The sequence below is a fragment of the Saprolegnia parasitica genome (assembly GCF_000151545.1).
Source record: "Saprolegnia parasitica CBS 223.65 unplaced genomic scaffold supercont2.3, whole genome shotgun sequence".
NCBI classification, from domain to species: domain Eukaryota; phylum Oomycota; class Saprolegniomycetes; order Saprolegniales; family Saprolegniaceae; genus Saprolegnia; species Saprolegnia parasitica.
Genome location: NW_012156397.1, coordinates 1,185,094 through 1,199,712, shown reverse-complemented (window position 1 = coordinate 1,199,712; position 14,619 = coordinate 1,185,094). Strand labels below are relative to the sequence as shown.

At 59.3% G+C, this 14,619-nt stretch overlaps 7 protein-coding genes across 7 annotated transcripts in view; 4 read left to right on the top strand and 3 right to left on the bottom strand.

The window, feature by feature from the left end:
- Positions 1-534: 534 nt before the first annotated feature.
- On the bottom strand, positions 535-2,067 carry SPRG_01559 (hypothetical protein; the record flags this gene model as incomplete). The annotated part of the gene is made up of 1 exon (XM_012339765.1): positions 535-2,067. The coding sequence occupies one exon, from the start codon at positions 2,065-2,067 to the stop codon at positions 559-561; it is 1,509 nt and encodes a 502-aa protein (XP_012195155.1). The 3' UTR covers positions 535-558.
- Positions 2,068-4,965: 2,898 nt separating this feature from the next.
- On the top strand, positions 4,966-5,475 carry SPRG_01558 (hypothetical protein; the record flags this gene model as incomplete). The annotated part of the gene is made up of 2 exons (XM_012339764.1): positions 4,966-5,078; positions 5,103-5,475. The coding sequence occupies 2 exons, from the start codon at positions 4,966-4,968 to the stop codon at positions 5,473-5,475; spliced, it is 486 nt and encodes a 161-aa protein (XP_012195154.1).
- Positions 5,476-5,983: 508 nt separating this feature from the next.
- On the bottom strand, positions 5,984-8,351 carry SPRG_01557 (hypothetical protein). The gene is made up of 3 exons (XM_012339763.1): positions 7,937-8,351; positions 7,576-7,891; positions 5,984-7,531 (listed from the first exon to the last, which is right to left on the bottom strand). The coding sequence occupies exons 1-3, from the start codon at positions 8,321-8,323 to the stop codon at positions 6,039-6,041; spliced, it is 2,196 nt and encodes a 731-aa protein (XP_012195153.1). The 5' UTR covers positions 8,324-8,351; the 3' UTR covers positions 5,984-6,038.
- Positions 8,352-9,074: 723 nt separating this feature from the next.
- SPRG_01556 (hypothetical protein) lies at positions 9,075-9,380 on the top strand (the record flags this gene model as incomplete). Its single annotated transcript, XM_012339762.1, has 1 exon — positions 9,075-9,380. The coding sequence occupies one exon, from the start codon at positions 9,075-9,077 to the stop codon at positions 9,378-9,380; it is 306 nt and encodes a 101-aa protein (XP_012195152.1).
- Positions 9,381-10,684: 1,304 nt separating this feature from the next.
- Positions 10,685-12,611, bottom strand: SPRG_01555 (hypothetical protein). The gene is made up of 9 exons (XM_012339761.1): positions 12,550-12,611; positions 12,324-12,449; positions 12,176-12,267; positions 12,018-12,130; positions 11,892-11,958; positions 11,295-11,828; positions 11,186-11,246; positions 11,022-11,142; positions 10,685-10,972 (listed from the first exon to the last, which is right to left on the bottom strand). The coding sequence occupies exons 1-9, from the start codon at positions 12,599-12,601 to the stop codon at positions 10,729-10,731; spliced, it is 1,410 nt and encodes a 469-aa protein (XP_012195151.1). The 5' UTR covers positions 12,602-12,611; the 3' UTR covers positions 10,685-10,728.
- A 305-nt stretch (positions 12,612-12,916) lies between these two features.
- SPRG_01554 (peptidyl-prolyl cis-trans isomerase H) lies at positions 12,917-13,629 on the top strand. The gene is made up of 3 exons (XM_012339760.1): positions 12,917-13,192; positions 13,242-13,334; positions 13,381-13,629. Exons 1-3 carry the CDS (start codon positions 12,941-12,943, stop codon positions 13,582-13,584), a joined length of 549 nt encoding a protein of 182 aa, XP_012195150.1. The 5' UTR covers positions 12,917-12,940; the 3' UTR covers positions 13,585-13,629.
- A 507-nt stretch (positions 13,630-14,136) lies between these two features.
- Positions 14,137-14,619, top strand: part of SPRG_19144 (hypothetical protein) — a gene marked incomplete at both ends in the record, with an annotated part of 2,684 nt that continues 2,201 nt past the window's right edge. Inside the window, 2 exons of the mRNA XM_012339938.1 lie at positions 14,137-14,253; positions 14,301-14,586. Of these exons, the coding sequence (XP_012195328.1) occupies positions 14,137-14,253; positions 14,301-14,586 (403 nt within the window). The remainder of the gene's footprint in view (positions 14,254-14,300; positions 14,587-14,619) is intronic.

The following is a 14,619-nucleotide window of genomic DNA, read 5'->3' as shown; positions in this document are numbered from 1 at the left end:
CGCGCACCGCCGAGCTCTAAGGCGCGTCCCTTCTCACCTTATGTATACGCCGTGGCGGCGACGCGCACCAATCGAAGGGGTGCGTCGACCACGACAGACTTATCAACACAATACCGACTCTACTATTCCATGTGCACTGTGTCCAGGTTCCATCGACCAACGCGTGGCAGTAGCAATGACGACCGCCTCCAGGAACAAGGTCACGCCGCCTCCACACTCTGCACAGCGCTGTGGCTCTGTGAGACACGGTCTCGCCACCCGTGTAGCAAACTAACTGTACGACACGAGGATCGGCATCGCGACGCGTGCTTTCGCGGCGAGCCTGCGTGTAGAGCCAGTATTGTACTCTGCGATTGCAGGTAGCATCATACAGTTGTAGCACCAGTCGTGATAAGCGGCCCTTTGCCGCCCATGGGAGGCCCTTGCATCCATGTACAGCACTTGCGCGCAGGAGGAAGGACGCCATGGAGACGCGGAAATGCGATGCAGATTCCTCTTCTTGGAAACACAAAATGCAAACGACATGTGTAGTGATAGAAGGGAGGCGTCTAGGATCTATTACACGTCGGCATCGCGATGCGACTGGCGGCGGCCACTGCGCGCGGCCGGCGACGGCAAGCACGGCGACCGGCGGTACTGCATGCCCTTCATGTCCATGAATGGCGACTCGGACGCGACGAGGTGGCGGCGGGCCCGATCGGCGGCGCGGCGGCGGTACACTTCGGTGAGCGGCACCAGAACAAGCGCGAGCGCTGCAGACGCCATGTACATCGGACCCAAGTCGTTGATGTCGAGCGAGTAGGCGACCGCGGGGATTTGCAGCAGCCCGACGAGCGAGCCGGACGTGAAGATGAGGCCGACGATCGTGCCGAGGTTGGCAAGGCCAAAGATCTTGGCCGCAAACGCCGCAATGACCGCATACAAGAAGGCGCGAAAGCCCGTAAAGATGAAGAAGACGACCGACTGCAGCGGCAAGACCGGGGCGAGGGCGAGGAGGTTCGCCGCGAGCCCCAAGCACGTCGTGAAATGGAGCGAGATCGGGAGGCCCTTCTTCTCGACAAAGTAGTCGATGCCGGGCACGAAGAGGAAGCCCATCGGGAGGACGAAGCCGAAAATCTTGGTGTAGAGGTAGCCGTGGGCCGCGTCGCCGTAGTTTTCGAGCAAGTTGTTGGTCGTGCCAATGTAAAAGTTGGCGCGCAGAATGTGGAGGCTCGTAAAGACCAAGATAAAGGCAAACTCGAACGTCCGGACTTGCTTGGAAAGCGGGTAGTCGCAGAGCGCTTCGTGCTCGAACGCAGGCACGTCGATGCGCGGCAAGAGCTCCTTGGTCTCGGCGACACTGCCGTACGCGTGGCCAGCGTTTTCCAGCAGCGGCGAGGCGACCGTCGAGCGCTCGGCCGCGATCTCTTCCAACACCGGCTCGCTCGTCGGGAGGTACGCTTCGTTGACGTGCCAGAGAGCAATGAGCGCCACGTACACAAGCACGCTGAGCACACCGTAGCCAATGAAGAGGCTGTCGCGCGACCAGCCGATCGTCTCGTGGATCGAATAGAGCACGAGGAAAATCGCGCTGGAGCTGTCAAAGAGGCAGCTAATGCTCGCGAGGATCGTCGTTTGGTGCGATAAAATGAGAAAGCTCGCGGGGTACGATGCCATCATCGTAATGCAGCCGCCCATCGCGAGCAGCAAGTACGCAGGCACAAACACGTCAAACGACTTGGAGTCGGCAAGGCCGAGGAGCACGAGGCCCGGGATCTCGAGGCACGCGGCGACCATGATGGCGCGCTTCGGGCCGACAAAGTCGAGCATCGTGCCGACGGGCAGCGAGATGACATTGACCGCAAAGGTCGCGATCGCGTACATCATGTTGAGGCGCGCGTCCTGGTCGGCGCACCGGCCGTTGACGTCGCGCGCCGTGCACACTTCGCCATACTGGTCCTCCTCTTGCAACAGAAGCAGCAGCGGCGCCCAGCCAAAGATGAGGCCGGCAAAGAGGATGTCCGAGAGCAAGACGCAGAGCACGAGCGCGACCGCAAGCGGCCGGACGGGCTCGGGCGCGTGGGCCATGGCGAATGTGGAAATGAGCCGCAAGCCAATGGCTGCCTTGTGGGCGTACTCATTTCGGCGAATTGAGTGGGTGCGACATGCACGAGGCTGGGATAACTGCAATGGGTTGCAGCCGTCAGATACCGAAATACGCCATGTGATTGGCCAAGCTCGAAACGATTGCCTTAAACAAGGTGACTTGACCTGTTGAGGCCCACGGGCAACAAAGACAGGGAGGCGCTTTCGCTGGTCGCGGTGTCACCGATATGCGTTGGGTGGCTTTCACCTCGATGAGGTACCCAGGCGGCGCCAGGCACCGGCGGCTGCGGCGCCATGCGCGATCTTTCAGAGCGATCGAATCGGTATCAATGCGATGGCGGGGCGCGGTCAAGAAGATACTCGACGACCCCCACAAGGCTGGGGCGTGTTTTTAGCTCCACCCGGTACGTTGCACCACGTTATCCCGACGACGCGTCAGGCGCATCGCGTGACGTAGAACTGCGCGGCAACCACCACCCATCGCCTATCGCTGCCGCCGATATAAACGACCCACGCGACCAGTCTCAGGCGACACGACGACGACTGCTGTACTCCGGCGTGTGCCCCGGTAGCAGATCCCGGTCCGATGCCACTGTCCACCGAGATGCCAGCAGCAATTGACTTGGCCATGCTTGCTGGTTGTCGTGTGGGAGATGGTGGCACCTACCGGCAATTTGGCGCAGCGACTATCGATGCACGAGCAGTTATTCGGCAGCACGACCGTAACTTTAGCCCCGGTGCTACAGTCGATTGGGTCTGATTGCACCGCTCGAGAATACGACTGCAAGCGATGTTCGGACCATGCAGACATCGCGCTGATAGACTCTGGCATGTCGCTTCTCGCTCTTCCCCATGACCCGACCATACTAGTACTTTGGCACTAGAAAGGTCGACGAAGTGGCGAAACCGCTCGACTTGAAATAACTTATTTCAAGTCGAGCGGTTTCACCACGTCTCCATCCCGCGCGGGTTCACGACGGCAGCCTTGGGCGCCCACGCCAGCCTGGCGTAGCAGCTCGTCATGACCGCGCTGCGAATCTTGCCGGCCTGATGCGTGGCATCGTTTGTTCATCGTTGGCCCAACCTGTCGTATCCGCACGTTTGGCGGTGCTTCCGGATACGCGGCGCGCCAAACGCAACACTTGCAGGTACAATTGTACCCGACGCCGAGGTCACGCGGACATGGCGATATGACAGTCGTCGACGGCGGGAGGTGCGCTGCTAGCCTTCACCTGGATCACTCTACCTAGTCACAAACGATAAGATGGCACCTCGGGCCGAGGCGAGCAGCCGAATCGGCCACAGAAACCTTCCGGCATCTCCCTGCGACCTGGTCCAAGGACGGCCACGACAACCGTCCTTGGACTCGGACTACGGCGCTCGACCCGAGAATCTCGTAAATGAGCAATTTGCTGACATGGTTTTACAAGGTAAAGGATGTGGAAATGATAAAAGCACTGTCGATGTTTCTCCATCGCGCCGGCTAGACTGCCTCTCTTAGGTTACATGGTCGTAGCAACAAAGCGGATGATCGAGGCTTGGCTCACCTTGTTCATGTACGCAGCGTGTCTGGACCTGGCCTAGCACCGGTCGCACGCTGCCTTTGTACAGAGGAATCAAGGTTTGTAGCATTGCGATGGACTGCGTGGTGTTGCACGCAGTCTCGCGTTCTCACCACGATACATCGCCCTTCAAGGCAAGCGTATCTAGTACTATAGCAAGTTGCTAGTACTACTGTAGGTATGCTTATGTCATGTGTCCTCGCGTCAAATGACATTGTTTTCTCAGCAACAAGGCCAGCAACGTACATGGACGGACACAGATCTCTGTCGCCGACCATCGCATGTCATCCATCTCGCACAAGCCCGAGGGCATTTTTTGTTTTTTGGGACGAGGCAACCCACGACGGATTCCATGCTTGCTTGTCTGGTGTGCGCCGAATTCTCGCTTGCGCAGGTTGTGTCAATGACGGAGGTTACTCAACCGGTGCTACTCTTTATGTACGTGTGCGCACGGTCGCAAGAGTAGGACGATTTTGCTTCCAAGCAGCATTGGCACAGCCCTGCTTGCTGATAGTCGCGGCTGATAGATAATAGCTCACTGCGCCTTATGTCGTTGGACGGATGAGAGTGCATGGCACAGAGCTCTTCTGACACGGGCAAAGGCATCGGGGATGGCCTCCTCCCGTCAATCCAAACATGGGCCCAGGTTCCCGCGGCTTTTTATTCGTTGCGCGTCGGCAACGAGAAATTCGCAAATCTCATTGTTCGTTTGTATTCGACCCAGCACCTTGTGGACCCAACGCGTTTTTTCAACGGAATACATCTTACAAAGATCAATTGCGGTTAGTTTTCCGACATTAGAAATGGGTGATTAACTAGATGCGCACGGTTCAAGATTGAAAGAGAAATCTGACGCTTGGAGCGACGAAGTTGAAGCGGTGCGATCCGAGTCGTGATAGGAACAGTCTCGCAATTGCCTCCTTCTAGCAACATGCGACTGGGCCTGCTCGTCCCGCTTGCCCATGCCGCCGTCGCCCAGACGATCACCTTTCCCAACACCACGGTTGTGGGATCGACGGTGCCGGTACCAGCGCCGACGCCACCGCCAGCCGCAACAACGAGCACACCCGAAAACACACCGCCGCCACTCTTGCGAACAGTAGCACCAACGCCATGGACAGCAACCCCAACAGCGGTGGCTGATGCAACCACTGCAGTCGCCGAGGCGACCCACTCGGTCACGGAGGCGCCGCCCATGATGCCACCCATCGAAACACGTCCAACGATGGCCCTACCTTCGTACCCGATTCCTGCTCCGATTTTTAAACCTCAAGACAGCGTGGTCCCACCAGCCCCCAGCACGGCGAGCCCACCACCAATGGAGCCAAAAGATGTGGGCGGCGGTGTCCTCGGTGTCGTCGGCGGCGTCATCGCCGCCATCGGGCTGCTTGGCGCCTGCATCATGCTAGGCTTGCACGCCAAGCACCGAATGTCCAAGAGGATGTCTGAAAAGAGCGCGGCGGGGTCGCCGCCGATCCTGACACCGTTCGATGACGCGATCGAAGCGTCGATCACACGCCTTGAGTCGACGCTCCTTGGCTCCCAGCGCTCGTCGCAGCTCATGGACGCCACGCACCCGCGCGCATCTGTGATTGTCGAAGCATCGCCTGGGCAGCGGTCGTCGCTTGTATTTGAGAGCTCGCGCGGGTCCATTGGCGCCGACGCGACGCACCGCGGGAGCTACGGTGGCGTCGCGCTCCGCGTCCCAAGCCTCCTGGATCACCCACCCGAGACGTACGAGATGCGTCTCTCGATCATGGCCGCGCGGGCGTCGGAACCCGCCGTCGATGCCTCTGGGAAGCCACTGCCCCGAGAGATGACCTTTTAGCGTATGTTTTGTTTGCGCGTAGTATTTATTTATCGTTGGTTTACTTTGTACGAACTTACTTTTGATCCGACAAGCGTTGATGCTACTACCATTGCCGGTCGCTTCCGCCATGGAATCAGGAGGATTGTATTTGGAGATAAGAAGGAGGTACTGTCCCTTTCTTTATCAGCCACCCGTCAACCTCTGTCGCACCTTTCTCCAGCGACTCCCCTTCTCCTGCAACAGGCGAGTGGAGCTTGCCACACCGCTCCCCCAGCAGGTTCAGCATGTTTGCTATGAGGTGCAACTTGTCGAAACCGGTGTGGGCTCGACACGGCTACTGACCGCACCGGCCTTTCTAGTCCGTCGCGTTCGACACAGCAACCCAGGAGCTTGTCGTCTACCACGTGGCAGTAGTCGAGTCGATCTGCCAATAACTTGCGACAAGGTCCATAGTCATATCAATGCATGGGGCTAGGGCTCGAGCACTTGACTTCAATTGAGACTCTGAATTGCTGTACTCTTGGGCTAGGGGACGCCGATATAAAAAACGCTCAAAAGTGGGATTGGCGACGACATGGAATCTACAACTTGCTCAGACGCTTGTGTGTATACGTCGCGTGGCCATTGGCAAACGCCGTGACCGTATGCACTGTCTGGGATCGCAGCTTCCACTTGGTCGTCAAGAGGCCTTCGACGCCGACGGGGCCGCGGGCGTGAATGCGCCCCGTCGAAATCCCAACCTCGGCGCCGAGGCCAAACCGAAACCCGTCCGCAAACCGGTTGCTCGCATTGTGAAACACGCACGCGCTGTCAACGCCGTTGAGGAACCGCTCGGCGTCTACCACATCGTCCGTCACAATCGTCTCCGTGTGGCCGCTCGAGTGCGCATTGATGTGGGCGATCGCACCGTCGAGGCCCGTGGAAATGACTTCGAGTGTGAGCGCCAAGCTGCCATACTCGTGCGAGAGCGACGGCGCGGGCTCGGCCCCCGGCACTACGTTGCGTGCAGCCGCGTTCGGGCCAAGATACACCTTGACGCCTGCATCGTGGAGCGCCTCGACGAGGGGGTGCACCGCGCCCGACTCGACGTGCGACACATCGATGAGCAGCGTCTCGAGCGCATTGCAGGCGGCCGGGTAATCCGTCTTGGCATCGAGCACGAGTGCCCGCGCCTTGTCCATGTTGGCGCCGGCCGCAATGTACATGTGGCAGACGCCCTCCGCATGGCCCAGCACTGGAATCCGCGTGTGCTTCTTGATAAACGTCACAAGCGCGTTCGAGCCGCGCGGAATGCACAAATCAATCACATGGTCCAGCTGGAGGAGCTCCGTGACGTCGTCGCGCGTCGCAATGAGCCCGAGCACGCCCCGGGGCACGCGGCCCTTGGTCTCCAACTCGATTGCGTCGCAAATGAGCGCGTGCAAAATGTGGTTGCTGCGACTCGCCTCCTTGCCGCCCTTGAGAAGCAAGCCGTTGCCGCTGCGGAGTGCGAGCGCGGCAATCTGCGGCAGCGAGTCGGGGCGCGACTCAAACACAATCAAGAGCACGCCAATCGGACACGTGAGCTGCTCGAGGACCAAGCCGCTCGCAATCTCCATGGTCGAGAGCACGCGGCCAATGGGCTCGGGCTGGTCGGCAATCGCGCGAATGCCCTTGGCCAGCGTCTCGAGCTTGGGCTTCGTGAGCTTGAGGCGCGCGCGCAAGGCCACGTCCACATTCTTGGCGTCGTTCAAGTCGAGCTGGTTGGCGTGCAAAATTGCATCGGCGTGCTCCAAGAGCGACGTGGCAATGCGCCGCAGAATCTGGGCGCGGTCCGACGACGAGAGCGCTTGAAGCGCGCGACTCCCTTCGCGCGCCGCAATCGCCAAGTCTTCGGCCGACGCCTTGTGCTCGAGGAGAAGCTCCGGGTACGGCACAAAGAGCGTCCCGAGGTTCGCGCCCTTCATGATCGCGTCCAGCACGCCATACTTGAAGCCGCTTGCAATCACGACTGCATTGACGCCATTGTCGACAGCGCCTTGGGCCGACTGGATCTTGGCACCCATGCCGCCGCGGCCCACCGATGACTTTTCGCCTATGCGACAATAAGAAGCCGCCATCTTCGTTGCCAATGCATACCAATGACAAACTGTCCGGGTTGCTCGGGCGCGAAGATCGAAATGACCTTGGCGTTAGGTTCGCTCGGCGGCTTGTTGTAGAGTCCGTCCACGTCCGTGAGCAAAATGAGCAAGTTGGCTTGGATCTCGCTCGCGACCAAGGCGGCGAGTGAGTCATTGTCCGTAAACACCGACTGGCCTTCGCGAAAGACGCCGGCGCTGACCGCGTCGTTCTCGTTGACGATCGGGATCACGTCGAGGTCCAGCAAATGCAGCAGCGTGTCGCGAATGTTGGCGCGGTGCTCCTTGGTCTTGAAATCCGACTCGGTCACGAGCACCTACCGGAGACTGACGCTCCCGATCGCAGTACACACGAGTCGTACCTGCGAGCAGGCCACGTCGTAGAGCGAGAAGAGCGTCTCGTAGAGCGACATGAGGCCGACTTGGCCCGCGGCCGCCATCGCGCCCTTCTTCTTCTCGAGCATGCGGTTCATGTTGCTGTCGCCTTGCACGTGCATACGCAGCGATGACGAGAGGAGGATTTGTTTCTGGAGCTTCTTGCGCCCGACGCCAATCGAGCCCGAGGTCACGAGCAGCACCTCCTTGCCTTGACGCTTCAGCATTGAGATTTGCTCGACGATCGAGGCCACGCGGCCGAGCGCCGCTTCGCCGTTCGATGACACAACGCTCGTGCCCATCTTGATGACGATGCGCTTGGCGTGCTTGAAGTCCTGCCGCGACAGGTTCCGGGGCGCCGACGACTGCGCCATCGTATATTCTGCTTCGCCCGTTGAAACCAAGAATGCTGAAAGATCGCCAAGTTCTTAGCGCCCGTAGGAATTTCCCACCCAATCGCAACCCAGGACGGTCACCTTTTTAGCCAATTGGACGCTGCGAAAGGCCACCACAAGGAACCCGGAACGTTCGGGAATAGGTAATAGTGTAAACTAACACTATTCAGGATACATCGAACCAAGATCACGATGGCTCGTCTCTGGGCTGCCCCGCCTACGGCGACAACGGCGGCAGGTCGTCCTTGGCGTCCATGCTCGCATATACCAACCTGCCCGATCCGACAACAAGATGCGATATTACTCTCTCTGCGCTGTGCTCACCGGTCTCTTGGTCGGCGGCGTGCGAGGGCAAGGGTTGCCCAACATTCCTGGCTTCAACCTGGGCGTCAACACGACCAAGCTGTCGTCCGAGATCATCCGTGTAGATCGTCCAACGCCCGCGCCGGCAAGCATTTCGCCGTCACCAGCCGTGGCGCCACGTGCGCCTCCAGCCTTGGAGGCTGCGATGAGCTCCCGCAGTCCATCGAGTTCAGATGCTGCTCCCAAGCCAACCGCGGCGACGGCGACGGCTCCTACGTCATTCATGCCAGCGAGTCGCTTCGAAGCCATGCAAGCACCGGGTGCGAGCCCGTCTGGAAGCTTGTCCGAGTCCCGCCCTGGCTTGTCTGATGGCTCTTCTGGATCAAGCTCGTCGGGCCCGAGTTCGTCGAGTAGCAGCAACGGGCCCATGGCCGCCCCCAATGCGATTATGGATGCCACCAATACGTCCAACGCGACAACACCGCGCCCGTGGCTCGGAAAGCTCGTTCCGACAACGGTGCCCGCGTCACCGCCACGTCCACGTGTCACACCGCAAATGAAGGGATCGGCGCCGCGCTCTGCGCCAACCATCCGTCCTAGTGCGATGCAGAATCCGCGCCAGCCACCAGCGGCCGAGAGCGCTCGTGCACCAGCCCCCGTGCCCGCCAAAGCTGCTGCGAACGACGATCTCGAGTTTCCTTGGAAGCGGCTTGACCTTGCCCTCGCCGATTAGCCCATGTTGTCGTCGCCACTTGTAACAAAACAGGATGCGTGTTTCATTCAGTCCGTGTCGTTCGCACGTAATTAGATCGTTCGTTGATAGTCTATCATTGGTGCCTGTTGCAGCATTGTGCGAGTAGTCGATTGGCTTGCGCCACCGCACTGGAGCCGCTTACCAACGTCTTGATGCAGAGCTGGGGAAATCTCTTGTTAAGATTGCGCTCGAGGTCGCATTTGTTGCTGGAGACGAGGTCGTAGCGCGGGTAGGGTAGATCTGTGAGGCAGGCATCGACGGCACGGGAAGGCGTACTCGGCAATCAAATTTGGTGGCAGGCGCTTGTTGTTGCTGCAGTAGCAAGAACAACACATGCGCCGTCGTCCGGGAGACGGCCAAAAGCATGGCGCTCGCTTACCACGTATTGTATACTACTGGTGTGTCGCGGTCGCCGGGAAGCGGTGTCACGCGATGCTTACTGAGAGCATACTGGCGCTCGAGCGTGGTCAACATGGTGACCTCGACCAGCGCAATGGTCAACTGCATGGCGCAGGCGGGCGTTGGTGTGGCTAAGATCTAAGCTGGTTGTGCTGGTGCACGGCGTAGTGACGCCCGGGTGCGGTGAAGCGTGGTCAAGGATGCTATGCGGCCGTGCGTGGTCGAGGTGCAAAGTGAAAAGGACGACAGCCTTAAATTGCGTGGAAGGGGACTGCGCTGCACCCTCATGCGCGAGGCAGATACCAGTAGACCGGTACATTGCACGAGTCCCAACGTCGGGTGTTATCCATGACATGGCCCGTCCACCATACCGATTGTACCCGCCGACCCAGCTTTTGTCGATGGACTGTCTTGCTGCAGGTGTATGCTGCCGGCCCGTCTCTCGCGTGGCCCGTTTATAGGTCCCTCTAAGCTTTCTACGAGACTCTTTGATCACAGAACGCAATTGAGCATGTGGCGCGACGTGCTTTTGGTGCTACTCCTGTCTCTGTGCTGCGCCGCCATGATGACTTCCAACGCAACCAACGCAACGAGCGACGACTCGGACTTGACCATACCGACGTGGCACGACGAGGCGAAGTCGCGCCGACCGGTTGAAATTGACTTGGACCATGACGACTACCTCAAGGAGCTCGGTTTGCCCAGCGACGACGAGCTTAACGAGCTCATCCAAGAAGCCGAGGCCCAGCAAGCGGCACAGGCCGACGTGACTGAGGCCCCGAGCCAGCACCAAGCGCGACACCGATCACAATCTCTGTCGGCGCCTCGGACATTCACATGCGAATCGTCAGCGCCAGCATGCCGCTTCAACTCGCGTGGTGGCTCGTCGTTTTGCTCGTTGTTTATTGCATTTAAGGGAAAAAGTGGGTTAAAAGCGGTTGAGTTCACCTAAAATGTGCACGGGATGGCCCTTGAAGAGGGCTGGCAGCGACGTTTCGAGCTGCTTTTGCAAGCTCTTGGTCGACGTCATGAGCGCTCGGATCTGGGCATGGCTCGTTGCAACAAGGTCTGTGAGCTCACTGTTCTTGTCTTCGAGGGCGCGAATCGCCCCATGGAGCTTCTCGGCCTTGGTCATGTGCAGCTCGAGTGTCACCACAAGGCGATCGAGGTAGCTACATCCACATCTCATCAGCATCAAAAACATGTATCGAACGACCGCACCGAGGCGAGAGCTTGATGAGCAAGACGTGTTGGAGTCGCTTTTCCCGGAGTGCGGCGAGGGCTGCGTCGACGGCCGCCAAGTACCCTTTCGTGCTCTCGACGCTTTGCTGTGCGAGAAGTGCTACATTGCACGATGAGAGCACCGCTCGTATTGGACACCGTACGGGCGCTTGTCTGAAACTGGTTGGCAAAGGCCACGTCGGGCGTCTGCAGCTCCATGCGCCGCTACAATCACCATAATCTCGTCCTATCCCCCAATGGCTGGACGCGTACTTGCAAGAGGAACGCGCGAAGCTCCAGGAGGTCGTTTGTGAGCTTGGCGCGGGTCTCGCCATGCAAGAGCTGGTCGACTTGGGTCGTTGCAAGCTCGCTGCTACGACTCGGCACATCCTGTGTCTTGACGGAGGAAATGTCCCAGTCGATGACGACAGCGTCGTCATTGCCCCAATCGATGCCGCCGTCGCTGAGCTCGATGGTGTTTGCGTCCCATTGGATCTCGACGACCTCGCTCGGTGCACTGGGCGCCACGCCTGTAGGTTCCACGACGAGGGGCGCGGCCCAGAAGGCGTCGAGCGACGAGAGCGCGGGCGCCGAAGCCGCGTGCAAATGGGCTTGCAGCGCCGCATGGTAAGCGCCAGCGTCGCGCAGTGTCGGCATGTTGAGGACGCCTGCGACGCCGCGAAAGAGACTTGGGAGGTCGTACACGAGAGCTTGGAGCTCGAGGCGGATGTCAAAGCCCGGGATCTGGAGGTCGGCGCACGCGGCGGCAAACGCCCGATTGCACTCGAGAATACCTTTGGTATAGTCCTACACATTAATAGTAAGAGTGGTCAACAGAAAGACAGATTGTTCATCGAGTATTTTGCGTACGGCGATCTTGCGGTGGTTGTCGCCGACGTGCTTTTCATGCAGCGCGATGGCTTTTCGCAGCGCTGGACTAGACACAAGCAATATACGATGAGGGCATAATACATATGACGTCGATCGCGTGGATACATTTCAAAGGTGGCGTCCTGGTTGAGCCGACGCGCGGCCTCGGCAGCGAAGAGCGCGTGGACCTCGTACGCCTTGGTGATGGCCATCCACGCCTTGAGAACCGGCGATGTGTACTGGATCAGAAACGTTAGACACAACGGCGTCGGTGGGCGACGTACTTGGCCAAAGAAGTTGGTCGCTTTTGCCTCGTCGGACGCCTCCAAGTGCGTGAGCAGCGCCTTGCAGTCGTAGTAGAGCACGTCGTCTGCCGCTAGTATCGCCAGCATGCTGTGAAGCAAGAACGACGGCGTGGGATGCACAGCGCACCTTTGCCTGCCACAACGTCTTTGGCATGGATCGGCAAGGCGTCCAGAGCCTCGGCGATCGCAGCTTTCACTGGGCGCAACTGGTCCTGCCAGTGCGGCGACACGATCTTGCGGTCAATGAGGCCCTCTACGCAGCACCATATCGTTAGCACCGCAGGAGCTGCTCGGATTGGAGAGACGCATGATGCCATACAGCATCGCGTTCCTCCGAGGTACTGCCAGCATACCTAGAAGGTTCTTGAGCGGAATGTCGATCGGGCTCAGCGGCTTGGCCGTCATCGCAAATCGCAAGCCGAAATAGTAACAAATAGTGTGAACACGATCTCCGTACCGATAAACTAGTGTGATCCATGACAAGCTCGGCGTTCTGCAATTATATTCTGGGCACTGGTTCGCAGAGGAGCTTCTGCTCTACCAAGAGTGCAGCGTAGTCGCATCTCGCTCGAAGCGCATGACGTGCAATGTGCGTCATTAGGCAGCTCCACGGGCAAAAGACCGTCGCAGTGGTTGTGCTCTGTAGCCTGTGACAATGCATATTCTGGATTTTTGATACGAACGAAAACCTCCTGAAAGCGATAACAACCATGTTTGACAGTGCTGGCTTCAATTCCAGTGAAGATGGACCCGGCGCTGAGCGAAGCCGTCCGGCGTGGCAACCCCGTCGTCTTCTTCGACGTCGCGCTGGGCAACGCGCCCTTGGGCCGCATCAAGATGGAGCTCTTCAAGCGCGAGTGCCCCAAGACGGTCGAGAACTTTCGCCAGTTCTGCACGGGCGAGTACCGCCGCGGCGACATGCCCACGGGCTACAAGGGCAGCCATTTTCATCGCGTCATTCCCGACTTTATGATCCAAGGCGGCGACTTCCTCAAGGTACTGCTAGAAGTACGCGCCCTGCTCATGCTTCTCGTGCTTGGCGTAGGGCGATGGCACGGGCCGCATGAGTATTTATGGCGACAAGTTTGCCGATGAAAGCTTTGCGTACAAGCACACGGAGCCCGGTCTGCTCTCAATGGTACGCTTGGCATATCGCTGATGCATATCAACGGTGTGGTGCGTAGGCCAACAGCGGCGTGGACACGAACGGCTGCCAGTTCTTCATCACGTGTGCGCCCTGCGACTGGCTCGACGGCAAGCACGTGGTCTTTGGGAAGCTCCTGGACCCGGCCTCGCTCCTCGTGATGCGCAAGATCGAGAGCGTTCAGACCGGCGCTGCGAACAAGCCCAAGACGCCCGTGACGATCACCGAGTGCGGCGAGTTGTAGCCTGTCTGTATTACTAGTAAGCATAGCATCCGCCTCGCGACGCTGCGTCATGGCCAGTATGGCTAGCCTCGCCACCGCCGCCCGCCTCGTTGCGCACACAGGGCTGGCCTCGACATCATGGTCTTGGCTTGGGATCCAATCCGAGGTGCCATGGCCATGCCGCGTGGCTAGCCACGTCGCTGGCCGCATAGCACATGCGCCTGTATATCCCATTGCGCATGGCTTTGACGACGCCTCGTGCATGGCCGTGTCTCTAGCCCCAGCTTCTTCCTGCGTCTTGGCATCAGCCATGCGCGATGCTGCCTCCTCAGACCCCGTCGGCGAGCGCGATCTTGTGCTTGGCGCCGTGGGCTTTGTGATTGGCCGAAATTCCAACCTCCCCCTTCTATTGCCAATGTGTGGCCAACACCGAGCTGGCGGAAATATAATGCGCGGGCGGTGGATTGCATACAAAGCTCAAGGTGTTTTTCCACGTGGTGCGTGCAAATGGAATTAAAATACAGATATTTTCGAAGCACACGGAACAGGTTCAAACAAAAAACACAGACCGCGATGGCATCTCGACGGGACTACCTCCTCAAGAAGGGGCTCCAGGTGAAGCAGCTCAACGAGGACGCAGCGCGCTCTGCGGCCTCGCCCAAGTCGGCGGCCCGACCCAGCAGCAAAGAAGTAGGATGCGACGGCTGCATGCGCTGGACCTCATCCTGGCGACGTAGGTAGCGGCGATCCTCGAGCTCTGCCCGCCGGGCACGCCCGACACCCGCATCGTCCAGATCATCAAGCAAAACAACGGCGACGCCGACAAGATCTCGCTCGCCGTGAGCGATCTCTGGGAAGAGAACAGCACGCAGGACGACTGGGCCACCGTGAGCAAGAAGCAGCCCAAGAAAAAGCACGACGAACCCAAACCCAAGTACAACCACTCGCCGCCGACGACGTACGGCGATAGCAATGGCGGCCGAGGACGCGGTGGCACCCGTGGCCGGGGCGCCCCTGCGCGGGGTACGTCCCGTGGCGGCGCTGCCCGCCGGTGGC

What these genes read in the sequence shown, in the direction of transcription:
- SPRG_01557 (XM_012339763.1), bottom strand. Translation starts at nt 8,323, where the DNA reads ATGGCGCAGTCGTCGGCGCCCCGGAACCTGTCGCGGCAGGACTTCAAG. An exon ending in ACGACGTGGCCTGCTCGCAG is followed by an intron (nt 7,892 to 7,936) that starts GTACGACTCGTG and finishes AGTCTCCGGTAG; the next exon opens with GTGCTCGTGACCGAGTCGGA. An exon ending in ACCCGGACAGTTTGTCATTG is followed by an intron (nt 7,532 to 7,575) that starts GTATGCATTGGC and finishes ATTGTCGCATAG; the next exon opens with GCGAAAAGTCATCGGTGGGC.
- SPRG_01555 (XM_012339761.1), bottom strand. Translation starts at nt 12,601, where the DNA reads ATGACGGCCAAGCCGCTGAGCCCGATCGACATTCCGCTCAAGAACCTT. An exon ending in CAGGACGCCACCTTTGAAAT is followed by an intron (nt 11,959 to 12,017) that starts GTATCCACGCGA and finishes GCTTGTGTCTAG; the next exon opens with TCCAGCGCTGCGAAAAGCCA. An exon ending in CTCATCAAGCTCTCGCCTCG is followed by an intron (nt 10,973 to 11,021) that starts GTGCGGTCGTTC and finishes ATGTGGATGTAG; the next exon opens with CTACCTCGATCGCCTTGTGG.
- SPRG_01554 (XM_012339760.1), top strand. Translation starts at nt 12,941, where the DNA reads ATGGACCCGGCGCTGAGCGAAGCCGTCCGGCGTGGCAACCCCGTCGTC. An exon ending in AAGGCGGCGACTTCCTCAAG is followed by an intron (nt 13,193 to 13,241) that starts GTACTGCTAGAA and finishes TGCTTGGCGTAG; the next exon opens with GGCGATGGCACGGGCCGCAT. An exon ending in AGCCCGGTCTGCTCTCAATG is followed by an intron (nt 13,335 to 13,380) that starts GTACGCTTGGCA and finishes TGTGGTGCGTAG; the next exon opens with GCCAACAGCGGCGTGGACAC.